Source organism: Aphelocoma coerulescens, chromosome 20 (assembly GCF_041296385.1).
Source record: "Aphelocoma coerulescens isolate FSJ_1873_10779 chromosome 20, UR_Acoe_1.0, whole genome shotgun sequence".
NCBI lineage: Eukaryota > Metazoa > Chordata > Aves > Passeriformes > Corvidae > Aphelocoma > Aphelocoma coerulescens.
Window position 1 is genome coordinate 8,623,884 of NC_091033.1, and position 26,099 is coordinate 8,649,982.

The window sequence follows — 26,099 nt, forward strand, 5'->3', positions numbered from 1 at the left end:
TCCCATTCTCACCCTTCTTCCCTGTTCTCATCTCTGTCCACAGTCCCTTTCCACTGTCCCCTTTCTCTTTCCCTTCTCCTGTACCTTTTTCTCTGTCCTCAACCCTTTTCCCTCTTCCCTGCCCTCATCTCTGTCCCACCTCTGTCTTGTCCCCATCCCTGCTCACTGTTCCCATCCCTCTTTTCCCACCTTCTCTCCCTTTCCCATATCCCTGTCCCACTCCCAGTCCCCAGGAAACACAGTGACCTTTGGAACCACAACAATAGCCAGGCTCGTGGCAGTTCATTGTTCCCCGCCAGAGCCCCCACTCTTGCTCCCCCCTCGTCTCACTGGAGCCCCCACTCCCACTCCCCTCCCTCCTCTCTGCACTCCGCTGCAGGCAGCCGGTGGTCCGGGGCTGCTTTTCCCTGCAGTTGTGCCATCTGAAGGCCGGAGTTGTGCCATCTGAGGGCCAGTGGGTGACACGGGGACCTGGCTGGCAGCTGGCCCTGCTCTCCCTGAACCTTGTGCAATGCCGAGAGTGTTGCAGCACTTAATAAGGATGGTTCCTCAGCTGTCACTGCAGGCAGAGCACAGCTGGCACAGGGCAGCCCTGGGCACACTGGCCCCTTTGGCCGGGGACGTGGCACTTAGTCTGGGGACCAAAAGCAGCACTCCCACAGGCAGCACCACGGGTCTGCCTGCCCCCAGCCGTGTCTGCTCCTTCAGTCGTGCCCAGAGCCACGTCTGGAGCCAGCCCTGCATCGCAGTGCCCCTGCTCACTGCTTTGTGCGGTATCCCACAGCCCAGGGCATCCCACAGCATCCCACAGTATCCTGTAGCCCAGGGCATTTCACAGCCCACATCATTCCACAGCCTAGAGCATCCCACAGGCCACGGCATCCCACAGTGTCTGATATCCCACAGCATCTCACAGGATCACACAGCTCAGTGTATCACACAGCTCACAGCATCCCCCATCCCAGAACATCCCATATCCACAGCATTCCACATCCTACAGGATCCCAGGGCTGCTCCCCGTGTAGTCTGGGGTCTCTCCACTTGCTCCCACAGCGCTCGGCCAGGGATTGCCGGCAGCACCACGAGCCCCATCTGTCCCTGCAGCACTTCCCTGACGTCAAGGCTCTGCCAAGTTCAAGGTCACCTTTCCCGGAGGGCTGCGGCCCCGAGGGGACATTGCCTGCCGGGCTGCTCTCGGCATCCCACACACACACTGGGCTCCCGGCCTCCGCTCCCTGATTTATTTATCCGTGCGTGTGCCTGTTCTCTCCTGGAAGGCACGTTTGCAGAACGGGCGATTACTTACGCCCTAGTTGGGCCTGCCTGCCCGCTGCCCGCTGCCCGCTGCCTGCCCGCTGCCTGCCCACTGCCTGCTGCCTGCCCGCCCGCTGCCCTGGGATTTTGTCTCTCTCCAGGCTGCGGTGTAATAAGGGAGGTAATTAAGTGTAAAAGGCAGGAGGAGGGAGGGCTGGGAGGGGGGAGCAGCCCCGGCTCCTTTTGGAGGCAGGGGACTGCGATAATGTATGGTAATAACCGCAGCCAGCCCTGCCGAGCTGATAGCGCTGACGGCAGCGCCTGGGCCCCCCCAAACCTGCCCCCACCACTGTGGGGAGGGGGAGCAGCGCCAGAAGAAAGGCTCAGCCTTCCTCCACCCGGTTTGTGCCTTCCTGAGCAGCTGTATGGAAATAATTCCCATCGGAGGCAATTGTTTCTCTGACAAGAGAGAGGGGGCTGGGGGGGTAACGTGGGTGAGGGGTTTTGGGGGCTCTCAAAGGTGGGGTTTTGGGGGCTCTCAAAGGCAGGATCATCCTCTTGGGGGGCAGGGGAAGAGAGGTCAGGTCCCTACTTCAGCTCCCAGTCTACCCACAACGGACACATCGTGCTACTGGAATGAGACAAGCTGCCCCGCGGTGCCCCCACATCTCTCACTGGTCCTCATCTCCCCCATCCTTCATGGACCCTGGACACAGGCTGTGGGGTCAGCCAGGATCTGCCAGAGGATGCCCACTAGTGCCGGGGGGCAGAGCCCTCACTCCTGCCCTCTCTGCTGCCTCAGCTGCAGGACCCCCACCACTGCCGGCTTGGGGGGCTGCTGGCCATTAGGTATTCCAACTGCGTCCTTCCCAGAGGCGCCCGGGTCGCAGCCGGAGCCCCGAAGTGGCTCCAATCCGTGGTCTGGTGCTGCTGCCGGCGCAGGGAGCAGATGACAGACAAAGGGCCGGGGACAAAGGCCCGGCTGCCTTGTGCCCCAGGGAAGGGGCGCAGGCGCGTGCAGGGCACGGGTGCTGTCCCACCCCGGGGCTGCCGCTGTCCTGACCTCCCGTGCTTGCCATGCCCCAGTGCCCACTTGGCCCCCGCCCTGGCTGGCATGGCTAGGGCACAGTTGGGTACCAGGTGGCCCAGCCCTGGCACTGGTGCTGTGCCACCCCTGCCGTGGGCATTGTGCCCACACTGCTCTGGTGCGGGGCTCTGCTGTGGTCCCTCCCCAGCTCTGCGCGTCTCAGGGTGCAGCAGGGCTGAGATGGGGTGCAGGGGGCACACGGCTGTGGGGAGGGAGCAGAAAGCACAGATGGGACCACAGCAGAGGGTGGCAAATATCATGCATGTCCCTCCAGTCCCACTGTGCCTCAGTTTCCCCAGCTGCTATTGGGGGCCTTGTGAATGTCCCGTGTCCCCCCACCATCCCCCTCCCCACGGCCACCTTTGTCCCCACTCCCCCCAGCTGGCTGCAAACCCCCTGTCTGGGGGCAGCTGCCACAGCACAGGGCCGGGAACGCCACCGGTGCTGCCGGGTGCAGCTGGGGCTGTGCCCACCCACAGAGTCCAGGGGGGCTTTAGGGCACGATGCCAAACGGTGCCAGATCCCCCAGGGGAAGGGATAGGACACGGCCCCAGTTGAGAGGTACCCAGGTGGGGGGCACTGGTGTATGGAGGGTGCGGGCAGCAGGGAGGCAGAGAGCTGAGTAAAACACCTTCTATTGCTTTCACATGATGGGAACAATCTGTGGGACAAAGCCCCGGAGATGCTGCTCCCTGGCAGAGCCCATCAGGGAGCTGGTCCCAGACCATCCTGGTCCCACTGCTGCTTCCATGCCAGCCAGCCTCACTGATTTTGGGAGTTCATGCTGGCAAGAGCAGCAGTCTTGGGGTGCCCACCCCACTCATGCTGGGCACTGCAGGCTGCAGTAGTCAGCAGATTTGAAAAGGCTGTAGACATTGACAAGGGGGAACATGAGCAGTGCCCCGAGGAGGGAGCCCAGCTGCTCCAGCACCCCGTACCACACCAGTGCGCTGTGGCTGCGGCTCCGCAGGATCACCCCGGCCATTGCCTTCACGTAGGAGAGCGTCCCAGTGAACAGCACCCAAGAGAGGACCTGGTGGCACAGATGAGAGAGTGGTCAGGGCTGGGGGATCTCCACTGTGGGGACAGGTGAGGTCAGGTCCAGGTGTGGTGTCAAAGACCTCCCTGAGTGAGAGGGACACCGTAACTTACGATGATGGCATCGCCCCACTGGGACTGCTGGAGGAGTGGGCAGGGACTCATCACCGCAATGGCCATGTTGTAGGCACCAAAGCCTGTCCCTGCCATGGTGAGGATGCCCATCAGGGTCAGGGACCTGCAAGGGACATGCAAGTGTCACTGGAGAACACTACCTGTCCCTGGTGAACAGCACAGGCACGCAGCACATTCCAGCTCCTTGCTGGCTCCATCCTCCTTTCCTGGGGTGTCTGTGCTGCCAGGGCATGGGCACCCCACAGACCCCCTCCCACCCCCAACTCTTGCAAAGTAGGGGCCACTCTTAACGGCAGAAGCCCCTGGTGTGCACCCTGCTGCAACCCCCAGGACCCTACAACCCACCTGCTGGGCAGGAGCATGGCCACGATGCAGGCGAGGGGGTTGGCCATGGAGCTGAGCGTGGCTGCCAGGTGATAGGTGGTGTGTCCATAGGGCAGGCAGGAGTAGGACTGCACAGATGGCAGGACCCCATTCGTCAGGGCACTCACCCAGGTGATGAGGAGGTAGATGAGGGTGAGCTTGGTTAAGGAGTAGGAGAACTTCTGCGGCAGGATGTCCCCAGGTCCCTTGAGATCCTTTGAGCATGAGCAGCCTCTGTTCAGCTGCAAGTCAGGTCCCTCGTGAAGGACCTGGTCAAATGAGTTCAGCACGATGTTGCTGGAAAAGAGGTGCTGCTTAGAGAGCTCCCACACCTTGGGCTGCCGGGTGAGGAAGAAGAAGGCCAGCAAGCAGGTCAGCATCATTGCAGTCATGAGCAGGAAAAAGATGAGGGTGGAGAACTTGGGTGGGAGGTAGCGTGACTCCAGATGGAAAATGGTGCTCTCCATGGTCTCATTGCCGGTGGTGATGTTGACCTCGTAGCTGACATTGGTGCAGCTGGAGATACCAGAGCCCTGGCCCAGGGCAATGAGAGCAGGGATCAGCCCACTGAGCCCTTCTCCTATGAAGAAGGTGGATGTGTACTGGGGCTGCAGCTGCATCATGAAGGGCAGGAAGGTGACGGAGGAGGTGCAGTCCACCAGGGCCAGGAAGAAGGTAAGGACTAGGAAGGGGATGCTGTGGGATGTCCCGGAAATGAGGGACGTGTGGTTCCAGAGGAAAGCCAGGAGCAAGCAGGCCATGACACCCACGGACACAATTGCATAGATAACAGCCACCTCCTTCAGCAAGCCAGGCCGAAAACGATTCATGAGGGTGACGAAGAGTGGTCCCACGTTGGCCATCTGGATGATGATGGTGATGTACGAGGGCAGGTACCACTGCTCTGGCAGCACCGTCACCAGCAGTGGCACCTCCACCCACAGCCCGTTGATGGCCACCCAGGAGCCCATGCCAAAGGCACAGGCCAGAAGGTGGGTGAGAAGTGCCATGGCACAGGGCTGGGTGCCTGGGCCTGGGAGTGACGCTGCTGTGCTGTGGGGAGAGACTTTGATGAGTGGTGAGGTGAGATCTGACCCTTCCAGATCCTGGCCCTGTCCTCCCATGACGACTGCCTGCATTGGTAGAACAGCTTCCCTCCTACATTCTGTGGGGGTGTGGGGCCCACAGCCCAGCCCATCCCCACTTTGCCCTCTGCAAGTCCTGTGGACCCCTCTGCCCCCTTCAAGTGACGACAGGGTGCCCTCCTGCCCTGGGTGTGGATCCTGATGAGCTCCACCTGGTCTCATCCCGGAGGGCTGGGGCTTGGGAGCAGCAAGTGCGGTACCCAGGAGGGCATTGAACCTGTGCCAGCTCACGTTGCAGCTCGGTGCAGCCTGGAAGGGCTCGGCACAGCCGGGTGCAGGGTGAAGAGGGCTCTCACCTGGGGGCTGAGTGTCCTGGGCAGCTGCTCTGCTGGGAATGGACGCCTCGTACCTCCCACTGCATCTGCAGGGCAGGACGACGCAGCGCCCGTCCCCTCCCAGTCAGGACCCGCGCGATCCCGACACGCCCCGGTGGCCGCGGGAGACAGGCCCCAGCAGCCCATCCTGCAGCCCAGCCTCGGCTCGTACCAGTCAGCTGAGTCAGCTGGGATCCAGACACCTCCCTTGCCCACTCTCATCCCGCCCCTGGGAAGAACTCTGACGTCCCTACGTTCCGTGTCCCTGCAACCCCGCGGAGCCGTCTCCAGCCCTCTCCCGGGGCGTTGAGGCCGCCAGAGGAAACTCACGTCTCACGGGGCTGAGCCTGGCGGGCGCAACAACCCGCTGATGGTCCCGGCCCCGGCCCTGCGGGGAGGCATCGGGGTTGGAGCAGGAACCAGGAAGGAAACGGGCTCCGGTCTGACCGGTCCCTCGGCAATCTCCCAAGGGGAACTCACTGCGCTTTGGGGACAGGCAGCACCACGCGGGCTGGAGCCACTCCTGGCTGCTGCAGCAGTGACGTGAGGCGAGCACGTCACCACCTCCGGATGCGTACGGGTGATAGCCTGCTCTGCTCCTCGTCTTTGGTCCCAGCTGGCAGAGTCCCCAGCTCAGGGGGGTTATTATTCTTGGCGGTGTCCTGGACTTTGTCCTTGTCCCCGCCTGAACTGCGTCCCACCTATCACAGACTCTTCTTGCAGGTGCAAGTGTCACCCGGTGGCGGTTCCTGTCCCCATCAGGATCTCTGCGGGGTCAATGGGTTGGCACGGGCCGCTGGGGAACCTCCGAATGTGGCAGCTGTCCCACCTTGGGACACCGCGGGGACCAAGCCGTGAGCCAGCGGATGAGCCACTTGCACCGGTCGGGAGGTGACACGGCTGAGGAGACAGACCCCAGGTCACCCCCAGCAGCAACCCCCCCCTCCCAACCCAGGACCCCCCGCCCCAGGATGCCTCATGGCAGCTCTTCCGCCAGCACCCACCGGGTGTCGCTGGGAGAGCGGGCTGCAACCCAGCAAAACTTGGGGCTGCCTTCTTCCCGTCTGCTTCCCTGCCTGCTTCCCTGTCCTACCTGCCTGCAGTGCTCGTCCCTGTCCCTCGGGGGAATACAGCCTGCCCCTCCACCCTGTCCTGCGCCTGTGGGAGCACCCGCGGCAGCCAGGACCGTTGGGTGCAGTGGGGACAAGAGTGTCCCTTGTCCCTGGGGCTGCAGGGACGCTGGGTGACCGTGGCGGGGGATGGTCACAGTTTGAGGTACCGCTGTGATTTAACCCCAGCAGGCAGCTCAGCCACCCGCAGCTGCTCACTCACACACACGCACACCCCGTGGGATGGGGGAGAAAATGGGAAAAGATAAAGTGGTAAAAGGGACAAAACTGACGGATTGAGATAAAGTCTGTTTAATAGGAAAAGCAAGGATGTCCTACAGTCCAGGATATTGCTGGGGGGGGGGGGGGCAGAGCTGTCCCATCCAAGTCCCCTCCCAATTTCTATGCACCCCCAGCGCTCTCACTCGCTGGTGGGGAAGCAGAAAAGTCCTTGGGGCTCTGTGAGCATGGCTCAGCCATGATCAAACACTCCTGGGTTAGCACTGCTTTCAGCAAAACTCCAAAACAGTCCCACGCTGGCTCCTATGGGCAAAATTATCTCTGTCCCAGTCAAACCGGTACAGGACCCCAGGGGACCTGGAAGGTGGGGAACAGGTCCAAGGTGCTGGGGGGAAACCAGGGGCAGGGGGCTTGGAGTGAGCCCGGGGCAGCTGAGGTCACTGTGTGTCCATGGGGATGGAGACAGGGAGGGGACGGCAACTGTCCTGTGTTTAATTTGTCAGCACAAAGAGGTGGCTCAGCCGGCAGTGAGACCCTTCCCGGGGGCGAATGGCTATGGGGCAGAGGCAGTTTGAGGGGGTGCTGGGTGTGGGACCCCCGTGCTGCCCCTTCACACTACTCACCCAAATCCACCCGACGCGCGCTGCCTGCCCTGCCTGTGCCTTCTCCGCCCCCTGCCTGCCCCCCCAGCTGAGCTCCCGGCCCCCCGGCCCCTCGCCCCTCCGCACCCTCGGCAGATGCAAGCGCAGGCCCCGGAGGCAGATGGCAACATTTGGTAGCCGAGTGGTCCCTGCCTGCAGGACTTTGCTGGGCTGTGATGACCATCCCTCCAGGAAGCCCCCTCCTCATCCAGCCAGGGCTGGGGACCCCATCCCAACCGCAGCCAGTGCAGGCTGGGGGGTGCAGCAGGGATCCCCAGGGTGGGCACACTGCCCATGCTACAGGGGTGACAGGGTGGTGGGAAGGCATGGAAGGAGTGGCAGCTCAGAAGAGCAGGGGTCTGTCCTTGAACTCAGCCCTGGCGAGACCCATCCCCTAATATCTTCTATGTGTGAGCAGTGGGGATTGTCTGCCTGGGCAGAGGGTGGCTGCTGCTCCATTGCTGGGGGACAAAGCGACCCCCTCACTCCAGGGACTACTGGCCACCTTATTTGAGAGGCTATGACCCCCAGACTTGGGGACCGGCTGGCGGGTCTCAGCCTGGACCCTGGCAGCCCCAGCCCCATTTGCATTCCATTTCCATGTGAAAGGAGCAGGTCAAGTTGAAAGTTGAAAGGCTGGTGGGGGGCAGCCGGGAAGGGGCCGCTGCCGGAGGTGAGACTCCAACAAAAGGGCTGGATCCCCAGGGCCCAGTGTTCGCCTGGCCATGGGCTGTGGCCACGGCCCCACGGCAGCCACCATCTGTGGGTCTGTGCTGCCGCCACCACCGGCCAGACAAAGGCCTCGTGCCCGGCATGTCCCCATCTGTCACCTCCCTGGCTCCTGGATCCCTGAGCAGAGACCGAGTGTGAAGATCCGAGTGCAGGCAGCATCATTCCCTCTGCCCACAGGGAGTGGGGATGATGCTTGGTGCAGCAGGTGCCTCCCCATTCCATCCCCATGTTCCTTCTAGAGCGGCTCCGTAGAGCTCTCGCTGGGGAAACTGAGGCAGGAGGAGGTGGTGGCTTGTCCTGGGTCAGGGCGCGGCAACGGGCTGGAATAAAACACCAGGAGTTAACACCCAACATGAAGGGGTTGGGGACCTGTCTGCGTGGGGGTGCCCACACTGCAGAGCCCCAGCCCCGCGGCTTGGCAGGTGTTGCCAGGCACCCGTAGCTGCCTCCGCCCAGCACTTCCAGGGAGGGAATTCACCTCTCAGTGTATTTTTTGCTCATTGGCACCTTCATTTAGCATTGATGCCGAGGCAACAAGATAATGCTTGAGCTATGCAAAAACCTGCAGCTATGCAGAAAGAAGGAGTTACTTTGTAACAGGGTGTGTGAATGAAGCGCTTTTTAGTAATCAGCAAATTTAGCCGAACAAGCTAACTGTAAAAACCTAACCACTGGCTATTTGAGCAGACAATGTTACAGAACATGCGCAGGGAACAGGGGTGAAAACTTCAAGCCCGAGGAAGACTTATGAGCCTTCATCAAAAACGACCACCAGGAGGCTGACGACCACCTCGTTCAGGAGCCTCGCGTGTGCTACAAGGGCTGACATAATCCTGTGATTAGAAAATATGTTGCAATATGAAGGTTAGGAAAGTATACTGTGCACATTAAGTAAAAAAAAAAAGTATAAAAGCTGGTACTGTGCGAAGAATAGACGAGTGAGTTTGTGGTGGAGTTGTCCCCCTCACTCCCGGCCTCGAAGAAACACATACCTGCTCCGTGGGCCTCATACTATGTTATCTTGCCTACTTTTCATGCATCAGCAACCAGGAGGTCCCTGGCACGAGGGAGTGTCTGGAGGAGGTGAGAGCAAAGGCACTGCCAGTGCCTGATTGTCCCTCTGTTCACAAACACCGTCCACGTGTCCCTGGAGAAGCGGTGGAGATGCTGCACCGGGCGCTGGGGGAGCATTCCTGCAGAAGGCGCCGTCCCAGAGCATGTCCTGGGATGCTCCCGGGAAGGGCGAGGCTTGGGGCGCTGCCTGGATCCAACGCCCTGCTCCAACGGGCCAGACGTGCCCGAGCAGCTCCTGCAGCCTCCTGCCTGCACCCGCACGGCCTCGGCACCTGTGGGGGGATGCAGCCTGCGGGCTCTGCCCTCGCCTACCAACTGGGATTTTCCAGCTCAGCCCGTTGTGTGAATCTGGGCTTAGGGCGGCCCTCTGGCTCCCGGACTGTGTGCTTCTCTTGGCCCTTCTCCCTCCACCAGCTCCTTGTCTTTCTTGCTCCAGGAGCCATTTGAAAAATGCAGAACTGTAACTGAGCTCCATGGAAGGAGCCAAACACTCATTCCTTCTGTGCAGAGCTGAACGGAGATGCCTTTAGCGTGGAGCAGGAGCCGCCCTGGGGCTGGGTTCAGGCCAGCGGGTTCAGGTGGCTGCAGGCTTGGTGACCCTGTTCCAGTCTGTCACCTCCCTTCCTACTATCCCATTTATTTTCCTACATTTTGGAGTTTGTTGCTGCTGGGTGCGTGAGGAAACACGGTGAGATTTCCAAATCAGAGCAGGCCCTGCCGACTGGCCACACCAGTGATATAAGGGAATCTGGGTGCCCACAGGAATGCTGGGAATTTCTCCTGCATCCCTGAAGCCCTAACCCAGCACCAGGACCATCTGCCCACAGCGAGCAGTGACATCCAGAAGCGTTTTGGCTTTGTCAGTGTGAGCACCTCGGGCCGTGTACGCATCCAGGCTGCCCAGCCGGCACCGCGGGCTGAACCGGCACCTGGGACGTCACCGGGCACCGTCACACTGTGTGACGCAGCCTGGCATGGAGGAATGCCCCGTGGTTTCGATCCCATGTGAGCGCTGAGTTGCCTCGGAGGGCGTCCTCGCCCGGCGCTGACTCAGCGGCAGCCGCCGCATGCAGAACCGCTCCAGCACCCTCCAGCCGCTGGCACGGGGGGAGACGGGGAGGACGGGGAGCAGGAGGCGTGGGGACACCATCGGGACACCCTCGGAAAGAGAGCAGGGAGAAGAAGCGTGGCAGCTGATCCGTGCCGAGGGGGCTCCCACGCCGCAGGGCTGATCCAGGTGGGTGGCGGAGGTGGTGCTGGTCCCCTGCTGGTCCAGTGCCAGCAGAATGGGGCTGGGTGAGCCGGTGAAGGGGTCATAACCGTGTACCTCTGGAGCATCTTCTCCAGGGAGGAGGTGACCCGGTGTGCCATGTGAGCGTGGCTGGACTGCCCACTCCAGGAGGGAGAGGAGCTGGGGCCACACTGGGCAATGCCCAGAGCTCAGATCCCCGCGCTCCGACTGGGTTTGGGGCACGGGATTATGTTGCCGTGTTTCTGGAGCTGTTCGGAGGGCGGCTCCGCTCGGCTCAGCTTGGCTCGATGCAGCCAAGCTCGGTGTGGCCGTGCCAGGGCAGCGGCTCAGCACCGCAGGAATGTGGAGCAGCAGGTTGTAACCGGCCGGGCTGTCCGTGCTGGGGAGGGGACCCCAAGCCGGCCACAAGCGGCTGTTCCAGGGGTCCCGTGTCCTTGTCCCTGCACTTCGACAGCCGTGGCTTGGCTGAGCATCTGGTACAAGGCTGAGCTCCAGTGCCTGGCATGGGGATATTTTCCCGCTTTGCCTTGCCTGGGGGGCACTTTTGCACCCCTGTGCTGAGTCGGGGAGCCCTCCCTGTGCTGGGCACAGGTACAAGGACAGTGAAGCTGGCCATTGGCACAGGGGCTGGGCAGCACTGGACCCGAGGGGTCGGGCAAAGGGGTGCAAAGAGCTGCCTGGGAAGGAGGCAGGAGGATTTGTGCCGGTCCTGGGACCATTCTCAGCTGTCGCCACGCCTGGCCGCCCCCCCTGCAGACATTTTCCAGGTCAGGAGACAGCATGTCGCCCCAGGCAGGGGACGAGGACGGGGACAGGGACAGCCAGCCTCCCCCGGGCCACTCGTCTGTCACAGCGTATCAGGGGGATGCACCGTGTGCTGTGCAGGGACCCTGATGGGGTCCGGATTCTGGGGGTGCTGGGGCTGACACGCTGGCACCCGTGGGCTGGCAGGGGGTGTAGACATGGTTCAGCTGTGGCTCAGCCATGGCTCGGCGGGGCTGTGGGTGCCAGGGCTGGCTCTTGCCGCCGGCGGTCAGTGCTGGGACAGGCGCTGGGCTGCTCCCAGGAAGTTTGTGCACGCAGGTGAGCGGGTGACGGTGGCAGCCGCCTGCTCGGGGCTGCCACGGAAGCGAGTGAGGCCACAGCACACCGGCCCCCGTCCTGCCCACCACTGCACCGGGTGAGTGCTGGGGCTTGCTGTCACATCCTCAGGGCTCATCAGTGCCCCAAATCGGGACCCTCAGGGGGAATCTCAGAGCAGCTTGGGAAAGGGGTGGGGAAAGGGGTCTGACCCACATATTCCTCTGTGTGCCTTGCCACTGCCGAGCCCCTCTGGGTATTGGGGTCACTCTGGGTGTGCCCACCCCTGGTCAGGGGACTGCAGAAGGGTGCAGGGCTGGTTTGGGTGCCCTCCCCCCCCTTTTTCACTGTGGGCGGGCTGATGTCTCTGCGTGACCGTTGTGGCGGCTGCGCTTGTTGGGGTTGGCAGGGACCCAAGGACACGGGGTGCACAGGGCCCCAGGCTGCTCCGAGCACACCGCGGCCGGGGAAGCACGAGTGGAAACAACCCCCCGTGAACTCCACGTACTTTCCAAGGAGCTCCAGGATGGGAACAGGGAGCCTGGGTGCAGTCCCGGAGCTTGCGAGAGGGCTTGAGAACTGAGGGAACAGCAGAAGGAGTGGAGCACCGAATCCACCAGCCCGGCAGGGTGGTGGGTGATGGAACCCTGGGCATGGGGGATGCACCCCTGGGAGCAGGCAATGCACCCCTGGGCAAGGATGTAGATGAGGCACCCCTGGGAGAAATCAGTGCTTCCCTGGGAGTGGGTGATGCACGCCTGAGTGAAGGAAATGCACCCCTGGATGTGGGCAGTGCACTCCTGAGCACGGACGATGGGCACATGCAATGCACCCCTTGATGCGGGCGACGCTCCCCCAGCACCTGCGACCTGGGCAGAGCATCAGTGAGGAGCGCTTGGCTCTCTCCGCCCCCCTCGCTCCCCAGGGTGCCCCTCGCCCGCGACCGGGGCGCCCTCCCCGCCGGCGCCATTGGCCCCGGTGCGGTTTGAAGCAGGCGTGCGGCGCGGATTGGCCGGAGGAGTGTCGGGGAGGCTCGGCGGTGGCCGCGGAGGCGTGGTGACCGCCTTCAAATAGGCAGCCCGGAGCCGGCGGCGCAGCCAGTGCAGAACTGCACAGCTCGGGTTGTCTTTGTCTGCCGTGGGGCCGGGGCGCGGGCAGGGGCAGCATCGCCGCCGCTCTCACTCCGGCCCCGCTCTCACTCCGGCCCCTCTTCTCAGCCGGCGGCACCTGAGCCCCTCGCTGCCCGTGGCGGCCGCCCACCCCGTGTCCCTGTGCCGGCACGGAGGATGCCCGTCGAGGCGCTGCAAGCCGGTGACACCATGAAGGGGGTGACGGTGACGGCGCCTTTCACCTCGGCCATGCCCGTCCGCATCCTCCGCAAAGGGCCCGCATATTTCCGTCGGCACGCCGAGCCGGGGGCCGGGAAGCCCAGCGCAGTGGAGAGGCTGGAGGCCGACAAGGCCAAGTACGTGAAGAGCCAGAGGGTCGCCAGCACCAAGCAGGAGCCGGTGAAGCCACTGCTGCTCAAGCAGCCCCTCTTCACCCCCGGGGTGCGCCGGGCTGTTCTCACCCCCAGCCGCAGGGCACCCCCGGGGCCGCGTCGCGCCGATGCTGCCAGCCCGAAGACCTCCCTTGACCTGGAGATCCTCAACAACCTCATCAACCTCTGTGACAGCCCCTTCCCTAAGGCGGAGAGCCCGCTGGGCAGGGAGTGCAGGTGGCGGGCGGAAGCGCCGGCGGTGGAGGGGGCTGTCAAGCTACCGGAGAGCCCGGCCACCACCAAGCCCCCCGGCAGTGTGGCCGTGCGGAGAGTGGACGTCCGTCCCTGTGGAGCTCCACGGAGCCCAGTGACACCGGTGCCTGCATCCCCCATCCCAGGTGGGCTGCCTGTGACCCCGTCCCGGAGCTCACCCGCCCGACCCGAGAGCGCCCGCCGGCAGCCGCTGCTGCACCGCTCCAAGTCGGACCTGAGCGACCGGCTCTCGCGGGCCACCGCCGACCTGGAGCGCTTCTTCAACTACTGCGGCCTTGACCCCGAGGAGATGCAGGACATGGGAGCTGAGCGCTTCGCCCGCGCCAGCTCCGACATCGTGTCCCTCAAGTTCCACAGCGTGAGCACGGCCAGCTCGGAGGGTGGCCACTCGCCACCCAGCGCTGCCACGCCGGAGGGGCGGCCGGCCGAGCGCGTGCCCTACGGCATCTCCATCATCGAGCGCAATGCCCGTGTCATCAAGTGGCTCTACGGGCTGCGCCAGGCCAGGGAGCCCCAGCAGGTCTCTGATGTGTAGCAGTGCCACGGTGGGCACCGGGGATGGGTTGCTCATAAGTGGGCAATGCTGGATGGGGACAGAGCACAGGCTGTGCCCTGGGAGGAGCAGGGACCTCTTGGGGGTGACAGGACCCTTGAACTCAGCCCTGCTGTGCTGCAGCATCACTGGCCTGATGTGGTTGCCAGGGATCCATTGTCAGAGATCTGTGCCAGCACTGGAGAGCCAGGTCCCTGCAAGCCCGTGGGAAGGCAGAGGACACGTGTCCCTGGGTGTGTGGCTGGTCCCCAACACCCACGGGGCCTCATGTGTGGCTGCCCTGCCTGCACTGCTGGCAGCTCCTGCCTGTCCTGCTCCTCACCAGCACCCATGGGTGGGGTGCAAGGGGCTGGTTCCCCCTGCATGGAACAGGGACACTGCACCGAGGAAGGAGCTGCCCCCTTGCAGCCTCCACTGAGAGGGTCCCACTGCCTGGGGTGGTGGTCACATCCTGGTGGTCCCAGCTCATTGCTGAAGAAAAGCCTGGTGCTTTGAGGGGTGAGGGGGAAACCTGACCCCCTGCTTCAAGCTGCCCAGGGCTGTGTGTCTGTGTGTGTGAGTGTCTGCAGGTGCCTGCGTTCCCCCCCCAGCTGCCAGTGGGCACAAAGCTCCCACCATGCTGGGCCTGGTATTTATGAAGACAACAGTTCCTGTTTTCTACTCTTTTTTCTAATGTTTGATCTGTAAATAATAATAATAATAATGATAATGATAATGATAATGCAGCTGGTTTTATTAAATGCCTGTGTTTTGGAGGCTGTGTGTTGTCTCTTGAGGCGGTGGAGGACGGGATGGGACAGGGACCCTTGGGGTGCCGTAGCTCTGCAGGGCTGTGGGTGCTGAGCGGATGGGTGCTGGAAGGGAATCATGGGTTCCGTGTTGCCGTGTGCCAGCGCGGGGCCCGGCGGGCACGGCAGGGCGGCGGTTGGGTCTGGCAGGTCCCGGCAGAGCCCCAGCTGTTGGGATTTCCCTCTGTGCCATGCACCCTCCCCTGCCTCCTTCCCTCACTCTGGCAAAGCTTGGCCAGGTCCCAGCCCTTCAAGAACTGGGAGATGGGGGCGGCAATAGCAGAGACCTCCCAGGTGGGCTGGGATCAAAGTCAGCGCAGGGAGCGCTTTGAAGATGAAAAGCCCCGTGTGTTCTCTCAGGGCAGCCTCGCATGGCACCGCAGCCCTCCCGGCACCTCAGGTGCCACCTGTGCCCTGTGGTCCCCGTGCTCCTGATGCATCCCATGCAGGCAGGTGTCTGCTGGGGAAGGTGACATCAAAGCCACCAGCAAGCGGATGCACACAGAGGAACCTACCTGGACCCTGGGCTTGCCGCTGCCTCCTTTCAGTGCCAGCCCCCTTAGGCAGCTGCTGGCCAAGGCAGCACCAGGGGCCCCTTGACCAGGGCTTCCATCCAGCGCTTGCGGTCCCCAGAAAAGCTCTCATAAAGAAGAATTTACCACCCCAGCTTGATTCCTGAGCTGCTGTGTGTCCACCCAGATCCCCTGCCTGAGGTGCAGGATCCGACTCCTGCTGGGGTATTGTCAGGTCCAGCTGCTGGGAATGTGGAGGGCAGGATGTGGTGTCAGGACGTGGTGACAGGACATGGTCACAGGACATGGGGATGGTATCTGGCTGTGACTCAGGCTGAGGAAGTGCTCTGGGGAGGACACACACACCCAGGGGATCCTTAATGACGGCACATGGGGCACTGGGTGCCTTCCCAAGGAAAATACCCTGGAAACCAGAGGGTGACAGGGACCCGAGGCACTCGCTTGGGGACAGGCTTTGCCCTTGGGGAAATCTCTGAGGGAACCAGATCCTTGCTGGTGGCTGGGACCGGCTGTGCTGCCGGATTCCTCAGCATGGTGTGTCCCAGGGCTTGGTCTAAATTTGCTTCTATGGCTAAGGAGAAGGGGAGGGCCCCACCAGTCCCCAGCCAGGCAACGGCTGAGCAGCCACATGTCCCTGAGGTGCTGCCAGTCCTTAGTGTGGCTCTGGTGTCCCGTGTCCTGCATGAATGGGACCTGACATGGCCATCCAAAGCCCTGGGTGCTCATACGTGCATGCATGATCCTGTGCATGCAGGATGTGTGTGTCTGTGTGTCCATGCCCTCACGTGTTTGTGAGCAGTGTTTCGATGTGCACACACAGATGCACAGACAGCAGCCGTGTTCCTGAGGCAGAAGTCTCCATCTGACCCCTGCCCATGGGACTGCCAGCATGAAACCCTGGCACAGACGTGTTCAGATGTGCGTGTTCCCCCCCGGAATGCCCCCCCCCCCATCGCCTGCCCCACTGGGGACAGCAGGACAGCACCGTGCTCCCTATCACTTTCCCTGGCAGCTGCTTCCCGGTGGCTCCGATTTCATGGGGAGTGCAGCTGAGCCCATCAGTTATTTCCAGAGAGGAGGGACAGCCGGGGAAATGTCCATCACCCTCACCCTCTGTGCTGAGATTCCCCATGGGTGCCCCTTGTGCAGGCAGGAGGTGCAGGCAGGCAGCCAGGACAGAAGGAAAACCGGCAGTGCCGCCCCCCGTGTTTTCCATTTTTTAATTATTCCCCACTGATGAGCATCTTCTGGAAGCGCCAACAACGTCACGTGCTTTAATCAGTGTTAATTAGCGGGTGCCTCGGGACAGTGATGAGGGCAGGCAGCAGGAGCCCCCCCGCTGCTGCGTGCACAGCCGGTGTTGGTGCCAGCACCCACCACCTCCCGCCTCCCGCCCCCTTTAACCCACAGCCCCCTCCCCACCCACGGCCCCCCAGCCCCTTCCTGCCAATCCTGGGGCCCTGCCAGCCCCTGCCAGCACAGTGTCTGCTCCCAGCAAGCGCCTTCCAGAAATGGGCCACTGACCATCCCAGGACTGGTCCCCATGAGGGTCCCCAAGGACACCCCCTGCTGTTCCTGTCCTCTCTGAGGGTTGGAGAAACCCAGCTCCATCCCGTGAGGAGCAGTGCCTGTCCTGCCATACATGGGGACAGTGGCTCAGGCCATGCTTTGAAGGGGACAGCCTGTGGCCCTCTGCACGGCTGTGTCTGGACAAAAGGGGAAGGAGGGATGCCACCAGCCCCCCCATGCTCATGAGGATTCCTGTCCCACCCCAGCCCCTCTAATCCTGCAGGAAAACAGGATGGTGGGGGATTTACAATATCCAAAACCAGTGAAAAGGCAAAGCCCCCATCATGTCTGGGGCCCCTCTGAATGCACATGGTCCCAGCGGTTTTCAGAACCCCATCACTGGGGGGGTCTTGGAGCCCTGTCCCCAAGACAAAACCCTGAGGCCCAGCAGAAATTCAGGGAGAGAAGCTAAGGCAGGATCAGGGGGTTTCCATATGCTGAGCCCACTTCGGCAGGTTTGACTTTGTTCCCCTCCAGCTGCTGCAGCTCCAGCTCCTGCAGCGCCCTTCACCCCTGCCCATGGTCCCTCCAGCATGGCTGTGGTGACACTGCAGGCTTCTGGAAAATGGGATAAGCAAGAGTAAAAAATATAACTCGTGGCAAAAGTTCCCTGCAGCAGCTGGGGCATCTTAGCTGCCCCTAACCATCCCTTGTCCCGGACTTCTCCCTCAGCGCTGGCACTGGCCACAGGCACGTTAGAAGCTGGTGGGTCGGATCATCATGCGGGTGCCCTTTAGGGAGTAGCTGGGCCCCTGGAAGTGGTGCCAGCGGATGCCATTGAGCTTGCGGATGTTGTTCCGGGCTGGGTAATAGATGCCATTCAGGTTGGAGAGGCCACAGGCATCAAACCACCATCCTGTGGGAAGGGAGCAGGGCGGGAGGGTGGCATCGCAGGCTGGCACCCACGGGTGCTGTGTGGGGGTGTCCCCCTGCTCCACTCACCTCCCGAGAGCATCTGGGCGCACTTGCAGAGACAGTTGTCGTTGTCAGCGTCACGGGTGCTGAATTGGGTGCCCTGCAGTGCCAGGCCACTCTGCTGCCCAGCCGTGCCACTGTAGTCCTGCAGCGACAGCCTGTGCCCAGTAGGAACACAGCCACTGTCACTGCCGGCTGCCAGGGCGGGGTCACAGAGCCCTCAGCACTGCTCAGGGGCTGCCAGAAGCTGAACACAGCACAGAGGGATGCGGGCAGAGATCCTGCGGTTCCAGCTTGGCCTCCTGTCCTTGGTCCCCAAGGGTGGAGGTTGTGCTATGCTGGGGCAGAGAGGACCCCCCGAGTCTCCTCCCGTCCTCTTGCTGGGGGTCAGCTCAGTGCATGCATGGGATGGATGGTGCAGGGGATGTCTGGGGTCGGGTTCCACCTCCAGCCCACCAGTGAAGTCCCCCAGCTGCTGTCCACTCTCCTGCCCATGGCCAGGAGCACACAGTCATGGCAAGCTGGGCATCAGGAGTGCAGCATCCCTCCCTAGATGTGGACAGCCTGGGGATGCCCAACACCTCTGGGAATGTCTGGTGGCCACAGCTGCATCACCTCCCTTGCCCAAACAATGAGCCCCAGTGCGAGTGCCCAGGTTACTGCCTGGGATAGGAACTCCCACTGGGATAGCAAATCCCACTGCCTTGATGCAATTTTATACATTAAAAATCTACTTTTCAGGAGCCCAAGGGATGAAAGTGTCACAGCAATGTGCCTGGTGCCTGGCATCATAACTACACCAGGACAACTCAGTGAATCCTATGGTGATCTTGCACTTCCCTGGGGCACACATTCAGCCCTTGCCCCTGGCCACTGCTGCCCACAGGGCCTGGGGACAGTCAGAGATGGGGAGTGGGTGGCCATCCCCACAGTGCCTCTCTCCTACCTGTAAAACTGCCGCTCACTCCCCAGCTGGAATTTCCTGTAGTGGGCATACACCTGGCTGCCCTCCCAGTCCTGCAGTTCGACCCTCAGGGCGTAGGGCACCCGGCTTGTCAGCAGGTGCACGGCCTCATTCCCCAGCCAGTATTCCCCTGCCGCGTCCCCGAAGCCCTGTGGAGCATCAGGGTGGGTGACTTCAAGGTGCCTGGGGTGCCCCCAGCGTGTCCCCCTCCCTGGTCAGGCACACACCTGCCTGTACTCCCTCCAGCTCCTCTGGAAACTGAGGCTGCCGTTGGCACGAATCTGGATGATGGTCCAGCCCCCTCGATCCGTCTCCATGTCACAGTACACCTGCAAGGGGAGTGAGGGATCGGCTGGGGGTGCCTTGGAGTGGGCGGCCAGGTGCATCCCTGCCAGGCTGGGCAGCTCAGCGCGGGTGCTCTATGGGTACTGGGGCTGGCTGAGGGGCTGGTGAGGGTGTGCTGTGCCCAATGCCTGGTTGGGGGGAGGTCTCTCCACCCTCCATGGCTGTGGGCAAGGGCTGGAGTCTGGTGCTCGTAGGTCAGGGTGCCTTTAAAATCAGTTTTATACCCCCATTTGGAAGGCCGTGCTTTCACCCCACGGGTGCTGCCTTCGTCCCTGTGCAGCCCCCAAGGCTGGATGGGGTGGAAAAACTGCTCTGGGACATGCCAGGCAACAGGGATCTGGTGTGGGGCTGGTGTGCACTGGGTGGGCTGCTGCAGGGAAGCCCTCTCTGGACTGTGCTCACCTTTTTGGGCTCGCTGAGGTTGGCAATGTGCAGGGTGTAGATGCCACTGGTGCGTATGCCCGCCCGGCGCACCTCGGCACAGTCCTGGAATTGCTGCTCCTGGCCAGGTGATATGGCTGTGGCAGAGAGGACAGTGAGAAGGCAGAAACCCTGATTACCCTGCAGCCCTGCCTGGTTTTGTTGCTCTTCCCTCTCCCTTTGGATGCCTTTGTGCTCATGGATTATTTTTTCCTTCTGCACCATCTCCTGAGGGCTGGGCAAGGCAGCTGTGCCACCGGGACTGCTGCCAGCCTAGACCCAGGGGTTTGCCATGGCTGGGAATGGCATCAGGCTGTGGACCCACCCCCTGGGACTCCAAGCTGCTCCTTGGTTGCAATGAGTGGATCATTTTCTAGTGGAAGTTGTTCCTGCCCATGGCAGGGTGTTGGAACGAGATGAGCTTTAAGATCCCTTCCAACCCAAACCATTTTATGATTGAACGATTCTGTGATTTTTGAGGTGAAGTCACTCAAGCTGAGCAGACCACAGGGGCACCCTGACACCCTCCTGGAAGGATGAGGAGGTTTCCCACTGCCCCCACTCTGCCCGCACACCCCGCTCACCTCTGCCCTGGGAGACGAGGTGCACCAGGCTCTGGACAGACTGGAGGAGCTGGAGCTGCTGGCGCTGGAGCAGACTGGTGTTGGCACTGGCAGCCAGCAGCGTCCTTTCCATCTCCTCGATGGTGCCACTCTGCCGGCTCAGCAGCCGCTGCAGCTTCTCCTTCTCCAAGTGGGCCCCCGCCAGCTCCGCCTGCTGCTTCGTCTCCATCTCCAGCACCCGCACCTCCAGGATGCTGGGAGTGGGATGCAGCGGTGATGGGGAGGCAGAGTGGAGCCAGCTGCAGCTGCAGTGTCCCAGCGTGTCTGCAGGGACCCACTGCTGTCCCCATCCCCTGCTGCACCCCTTGAATTGTACCCTTACACCTGGGATGTGGCCAGCCAGGGGAACTCAAAGCCCAAGAAACCCTGCTGGGGTTGTACAGGGACCCCAGCCAGCACCTGGAGGGGTTCAAGCCCCCTCAAAGTGCAGTGTGAGGTGGGAGAGACTGGCCTCCCTGGGGGGTCCAAGGGCTGTGGGGGTCCCTGAGCTGCCCCAGCCCCTACTTGTTTCTGTTCTGCAGCTTGTGGATCTCGTTGGTCTGCAGCAGCAGCTGCTTCTCCAGCTTGGTGGTGGACAGGGAATTCTCCTGGAGCTGCATCTCGATGCGCCACGTCTGATTCAGCACCTGCCTCGGGAGCAGAGGGGAGTGTTGGCATCAGCAGCCAGAGCCACACACACCCCTGGTGTCACCGGGCCGGCCGGTCTCTGGCACACAGCCCTGGTACCTCCACCACTGGGCATTAAACCCTGTGTCACCTCAAGGAATTGCTTTTATCTGCAGACAAATCACGCCATCCACCATGGTCTCAGGGTGGTGGGGATGTTGGGACACATGGGCCACGGGCCATACCTGGGCCTCCACATCAGTGAGCTTGCGGCTCTGCTCGGCGCTGCGGTTGAGGAGGGAGCTGCCGATCTCCAGCATGGTGGCGGTCTGGTTCTGCACTGCTGTCTGCCGCAGCTCCGCCATCTCCGGCTTCATGCCGCTCTGGATGTAGCTCTCCAGCTGTGCAGGGAAGTGGGGATGCAATGGGTCATTTGGGCACCTCTCCGGTGTCTCAGCCTCCCAGCTGAGCCTGGCACCACTGGGCACAGCCTCCAGGCACAGCCCTGTGTTTCTGCATGGCTCGACCCACCTCAGGGCCCTTAGAATCTTATCGGAGGACAGAGAGAGACGAGCTGCTGCAGGGGAGGCTCCTCAGGCACCGGCTGCCAAGATTCCTGGGCTGTGGTACCAGCTGGGGCCTGGCACGGGCTTCTGTATGCCCAGGTGTGCTGGTGAGCTGGGTGCCGAGCAGCCAGGCAGCGAGTGGCTGGCATTGGCATTGGCATCAGCACTGACATCAGCTGCCAGGCCCCAACCACTGGTTTCCCAGGGCTGGGGATATGAAGGGTGAGGGGACACCATCAGCCAGGGAAGGTGGGCATCCGGCACCCGGTGCTACCCCACCACGTGGAAGTACTCGGGGCTGGGAAGGAGCTGGCTGCCACCACAGCTCGGACACAGCTGAGATGACGCTTCCGCTTTCCCAGCCCGCGGGGGAGCCGCCTTTCCCAAAGGCTTTGCTATTTCTGGCAGCCCTGCCATGAGGTTCCCATTCAGCCCCTCCCCAGGGTGATGGCCTCGGTGGGGGCACGGTCCCTCGGCGGGGGCCACGGGGAGCGGAAGGGGCCGTGCTGCCGCCCACGCTGGGAAAGCAGCCCCTGAGAGCAGGAGGGACGGGGGCTGCCCAGCTCCCTGCACCCCACAGATCCTGCTGTCCTGCAATGCCCAGATCCTGCTCCCTGCCTGAGCTCCCCAGTGCTGCAGGCAGAGCCCCACATCCCCCTGCATCTTGCAGGGTTGTGGACCAGAACCAGTGGGGCTGGGATGCTGCTCTCTGGGCGGTGTGGAAAGCAGGCCGTGGTGCCGGGATGTTCTGCACCATGGTGGGAATGCAGTGGTGCTGGGATGCTTGGCACTGTGTCGGGCAGGCAGCAGTGCTGGGATGTTTGGCATCATGCTGGGCAGCAATACCAGGATGTTCAGCACCATGGCAGGCAGCAGCATTGGGATACTCAGTGTGGGAGTGGGGCCGGCAGCGGGCCAGGGCACAGGGCTCTGCACTTGTTTGGCATGACGAAATCCCACTGTTCCCTCCTTCCCGGCATCAGGCAATGGCAAAACCATCACCCCACTGTCAGCACCCATGTGGGGCTGGAGGGTCTTGGGGTGGGAAGGTCCCAGGGCTGACCATCCCAGCCAGCATTGCCTGCACCCCCCTCCCTGGGGATTTTCCCTTGCAGGAACATGCTCTCAGGGAGGAAGCGGGGAGAGGTCGGAGAGCCACGTCTGGAAAACATTTCCCCGAGCTGAGGGATTGCTGGAGAGTTTCCCTTTAACCACGTCGTTAATCTTGTTGCTTCACAGGGCTTGGGGAGGCCTTTTCTCCCTCTCAATCTTGCTTTTTGCTTGTTTTTTTTTTTTAAATAAACATATCTGTGAGCCGAGGGCAGAACATACCCACGGAAAAGGTCAGGCTGGCACGAGGAAGGCTGAGAGCTCTGGAGATGGAGCCCTGGATCCTGGCTCCAGCAGCTCCCTGGGAGCTGGAGTGGGGCACAGTGTCCCCAGCCATGGGTGGCATAGGGAACACAAGTGAGACAGGCTGTGCCAAGGACAGGGAATCCTTGATCCCCCCTCCTTCATCTCATGGGTGCTGATGTGAGCTGGGCTCTCCTGAGCTCAGAGACTCATTTCTCCACCATAAGTGCAGAGCTGGTGGGAAAGCTGTGGTGCTGTTTTGGTCACCCCAAAACATCACCATGGAGCAGGAGGAAACTCAGCCACTTGCTGTCCCCATGCTGGGATCCCATTGCCCACACCTGGATCATCCTGTGCTGCCTTCTTGCAGCCACATCCCTCCCCTGTCCCAGTTCCTATCCTGCCCTGGCATTTCTAAACATTCCACAAGCACTGGCTGGGGGATCCTTGAGCTACACATGGGTAGAAAACCCTTCACCTGCTCCCCACACCCCTGCACCCATCCCAGGGTGAGCAGCACCAGCCCCTGTGCCTCAGAGCTGCCAAACTGCCCCTGGAGACCCTATCCAACCCCATGTCCCCCCCTAGACCCAGCAGCACAATCAAATGTTTGTGTTTGAACTAAAATTAATTCCTCCTGAGACAGGAGCAGCCAAAGTGTCCTTGTGTGCTGGGTCCTCGCCATGTCCCAAGCAAGGGGTGCTGAGTGGACCAGCCCCCCAGTGCCGTGGGTGGGGGTTCTGGAGGAAGCTGGTGCTGGAGATGCCTGAGGGGGCCTGGGGAGCCCTGTTGGGTACCAGGAGACCTCCCAATTTCTTAGCATGCTCCAGGGCTCCCCATGCCAGGGCAGAGCAGACGGGGATGCAGCATTGTTTATGACCTGTCCCTGAACCCAATGCCTCCTTTGAGCCCTCGCTTGTTTGTTCAGGGCTGGAGTCTGACCAAAACAAGCGTTCTTGGGCAGCTCTGCTGAAATTTGGGAAGCCGAGGAACAACAGCAAAAAACATAGCTTCAAGCTGCCTCTAAAAGGAGAGAGCCATGCTGCAGGATGGGGCGGGATGGGATGGGATGGGATGGGGTGGGATTGTTGTGATGGGATGGATGGATAGAACAGGATGGGGATGGGGATGGGGTACTGGCTGCTCAGTGCTTCACTGCCTTGTGCTCCTTGTGCCTGTGGTGAGGGGCATTGGTGCCCACAGCTGTCCAGATGTGCAGTCCCACTTTGCCTGTGGCTGAGTGCTCTGGACAGGGCCATGTGCACCCGAGGTGAGACCCCTGTCCCCTGCCTTGCTTGGCCGTACAAAGGCTGCCCTCATCCCGAGGGAAGCTCAGAGCTGGCCTGGGCACACAGGGCACAAAGACACCAGAGCACAGGGACACCAAGGCAGAGAGCTGAGGGCACAGGGACTTCAGGATGGTGTGCACCCAGCAGGTCCCACAGTGATGGAGATTCAGTGCCACCAGCCAGGTTGTCATTGGCCCTGCTGACCCCTCTGAAATACCCTGGGCTGGCTTCCAGCAGAGCCACAGTTCAGCTTTTTCCCAGCTCTTGAGGAATTTGTTCTCTAGGATGGCTGAGGGGACAAGGAACAACGTCCTGCACGTCCCTGCTGCCTGCACTGTCCCCCACAGCCAGGGTGGCTACCCAAGCAGCGTGGCTGGCACAGACCATCCCCAGGACCCCCACTCAGTGTGTTGGCCCCATCCCAATCCCTGAGGGCTGTGGGGGCTCGGCACAGGGACATCACCCAGGAAATGGGAGTGCACAGGCACACAGGTCCCATTGCAGCCTGGTGGGACACCACAGGACATGCATGTGGCTCTGCTGGGTCAGTGACAGCTGGGGACAAGCTGCTTCCCCTCTTATCAGCGCAGGTACCCAGTGTTCCTGGCACAGCCCCCCAGGGATGTGTCCCCTGGGACGAGCTATTCCTAGGTCTGACGAAGGCAGCTGCAGTCAGCTGGTGGGGGCTCCAGGAAGGAAATGCTGCTTCCTGCCTCAGGCATTGGGGACGGGGCAAGCCAGTGGGGGCTGGGGGTGGCAACCCTGTGGGTACACAGCCTCACTGGTGTGGCACCCCACTGCCCCCACCCTGCACCACCCACAGGCCACCCAGGAGCCATGAGTCCCTCACCAAGTGCTGGGAGCTATTCCAGAGCCTGTAAGAGGGAAAATGATGAAGCTGGAGAGATTTTGGTGGCCCCTGCCCTCGGGACCCTCGCCCTGCCACTGGCCAAACCCCTTCCCAGTATCCTCACCCAGAACCTGGAATGCTGATCCCCAAGGGATGCTTGGCATGGCTAACGCAGCCAGGACCACGAGGAGCCTTATGGCAACGATGGGCAGGGAATACAGCCTCAGTGGGAAGTGATCTGGGTGAGTGATCTGCAGCACCCATGAGCTGCAGCACCCGCAGAACCCTCAGCACACACCCCTTCCATACAGACAGAGCCTGCTGCCAGCTGCACCCCTGCAGGGAAAAGCTGACCTGGATGCTCAGGTAGGCACAGGCCCCAATGCCCACAGCTGTGCCACAGGGATGCTGCATGCGTGGGTGCTGGACACAGATCCCTGACCACAGCCCCCCCGCTGCCTGTCCCCACACACACACGCCCCACACACCCCACACACCCCACACCCTACCTTCAGCAGCCACTGGGTGCTGTTCTCCAGGATCCTCTCGAGGTGTCGCAAGCGCTGGGCAGCCCCGTGCCCGGCGGTGCCGGCCGGCGAGTCCCGCTGGAGCAGCACGCTGGCCGGGCCGGGGACAGGAGCGGGGGCGGCCGGGCAGGGCAGCGGGTCGGCCTCGGGCAGCACGAAGGTGTAGCTGCAGCGGCCGTGCTGCACGCGGTGGTAGCGCCGGCGGCCGCCGCCCTCCAGCGCCCGGCGCTGGGCTCCGGCAGCGCACAGAGCCGTCGTGGCACAGGTCAGGGCCACGAGGCCGAGGCTGAGCGCCCGCATGGCGCGGGGGTCCCCGCGGGACCGGGATGCCACGGCGGGGGATGCGCCGGCAGCTTGCTCCGTGCCGGGATGGGTCAGTGGGCGCTCGCCGCCGCGTCCAAGCGCGGCGATTTCGGCATTTCCTCCCTCTGAGCCGGCGCTGGCCGCCCCGGCCTTTTATCGCCAGCCCTCGCAGGGGGAGAGGGGAGGAAAAAAAAAAAAAAAAAGAAAAACAAAGGAAAAAATCTGTTTAAAAACAATACTTCTATCTTTTTTCTTTCCTCTGAGTCCACTGCGGGGAGATCAAGTTTCACACGTGATCTATAAATGTCTCACACACACTCTCACACACACTCGCACACGCAGCCCCGTCCCTCCCCCGGCCGTTCTCTGCACAACTCACTGCACCTCCCGGGATGGGCAGCACCACGGCAGCACCGAGCCCTCCCACCCTCCAGCCCTGCACCCTGCAAGTTCCCCCGATCAGCACCCGCTGGGACTCACCACACGCAGGCACCCCCACCCCAGGCAGCACAGCTCCCTCCCCGAGTCCCAGCTATTTATAATGCCAGCGGGAGCCAGGCCTGGATTTCACTGCTCTGGCCATGGGATGAGCCCGTGGGGACCAGGAGTGGGGCTGGGTCCCAGGCAGAGCTTGGCAGGACACATCCAGACTGTGCGTGGGGCTTGGCGTGCCCAGAT

At 62.1% G+C, this 26,099-nt stretch overlaps 3 protein-coding genes across 8 annotated transcripts; 1 reads left to right on the plus strand and 2 right to left on the minus strand.

The window, feature by feature from the left end:
- Positions 1-2,960: 2,960 nt before the first annotated feature.
- On the minus strand, positions 2,961-5,899 carry SLC52A3 (solute carrier family 52 member 3). Of its 4 annotated transcripts, none has more exons than XM_069033985.1 (4): positions 5,817-5,899; positions 3,860-4,930; positions 3,494-3,617; positions 2,961-3,374 (listed from the first exon to the last, which is right to left on the minus strand). In XM_069033985.1, the coding sequence occupies exons 2-4, from the start codon at positions 4,885-4,887 to the stop codon at positions 3,162-3,164; spliced, it is 1,365 nt and encodes a 454-aa protein (XP_068890086.1). In that variant the 5' UTR covers positions 4,888-4,930; positions 5,817-5,899; the 3' UTR covers positions 2,961-3,161. The 4 variants fall into 4 exon arrangements, with proteins under 4 accessions (XP_068890086.1, XP_068890085.1, XP_068890084.1 ...); XM_069033984.1 differs by having other exon boundaries at positions 5,667-5,891; XM_069033983.1 differs by lacking the exon at positions 5,817-5,899 and adding an exon at positions 5,509-5,647.
- A 4,216-nt stretch (positions 5,900-10,115) lies between these two features.
- Positions 10,116-14,486, plus strand: FAM110A (family with sequence similarity 110 member A). Of its 3 annotated transcripts, none has more exons than XM_069034347.1 (2): positions 10,116-11,564; positions 12,682-14,486. In XM_069034347.1, the coding sequence occupies exon 2, from the start codon at positions 12,751-12,753 to the stop codon at positions 13,750-13,752; it is 1,002 nt and encodes a 333-aa protein (XP_068890448.1). In that variant the 5' UTR covers positions 10,116-11,564; positions 12,682-12,750; the 3' UTR covers positions 13,753-14,486. The 3 variants fall into 3 exon arrangements, with proteins under 3 accessions (XP_068890448.1, XP_068890449.1, XP_068890450.1); XM_069034348.1 differs by having other exon boundaries at positions 10,116-10,369; positions 11,468-14,486; XM_069034349.1 differs by having other exon boundaries at positions 10,116-10,369.
- Positions 14,487-16,526: 2,040 nt separating this feature from the next.
- ANGPT4 (angiopoietin 4) lies at positions 16,527-25,743 on the minus strand. Its single transcript, XM_069034341.1, has 9 exons — positions 25,101-25,743; positions 20,779-20,934; positions 20,432-20,553; positions 19,889-20,121; positions 19,287-19,402; positions 18,767-18,868; positions 18,522-18,688; positions 17,603-17,733; positions 16,527-17,516 (listed from the first exon to the last, which is right to left on the minus strand). The coding sequence occupies exons 1-9, from the start codon at positions 25,416-25,418 to the stop codon at positions 17,356-17,358; spliced, it is 1,506 nt and encodes a 501-aa protein (XP_068890442.1). The 5' UTR covers positions 25,419-25,743; the 3' UTR covers positions 16,527-17,355.
- Positions 25,744-26,099: the final 356 nt, after the last annotated feature.

Coding starts and splice junctions, on each gene's coding strand:
- SLC52A3 (XM_069033982.1), bottom strand. CDS start 5,383: ATGCAGTGGGAGGTACGAGGCGTCCATTCCCAGCAGAGCAGCTGCCCA. Junction 4,931..5,318: donor CCAGGACACTCAGCCCCCAG/GTGAGAGCCCTC, acceptor CTCTCCCCACAG/CACAGCAGCGTCACTCCCAG. Junction 3,375..3,493: donor AGTGGGGCGATGCCATCATC/GTAAGTTACGGT, acceptor CTGTGCCACCAG/GTCCTCTCTTGGGTGCTGTT.
- FAM110A (XM_069034347.1), top strand. CDS start 12,751: ATGCCCGTCGAGGCGCTGCAAGCCGGTGACACCATGAAGGGGGTGACG.
- ANGPT4 (XM_069034341.1), bottom strand. CDS start 25,418: ATGCGGGCGCTCAGCCTCGGCCTCGTGGCCCTGACCTGTGCCACGACG. Junction 19,403..19,888: donor CCTCGTCTCCCAGGGCAGAG/GTGAGCGGGGTG, acceptor TCTCTGCCACAG/CCATATCACCTGGCCAGGAG. Junction 18,689..18,766: donor GCTGGAGGGAGTACAGGCAG/GTGTGTGCCTGA, acceptor GATGCTCCACAG/GGCTTCGGGGACGCGGCAGG.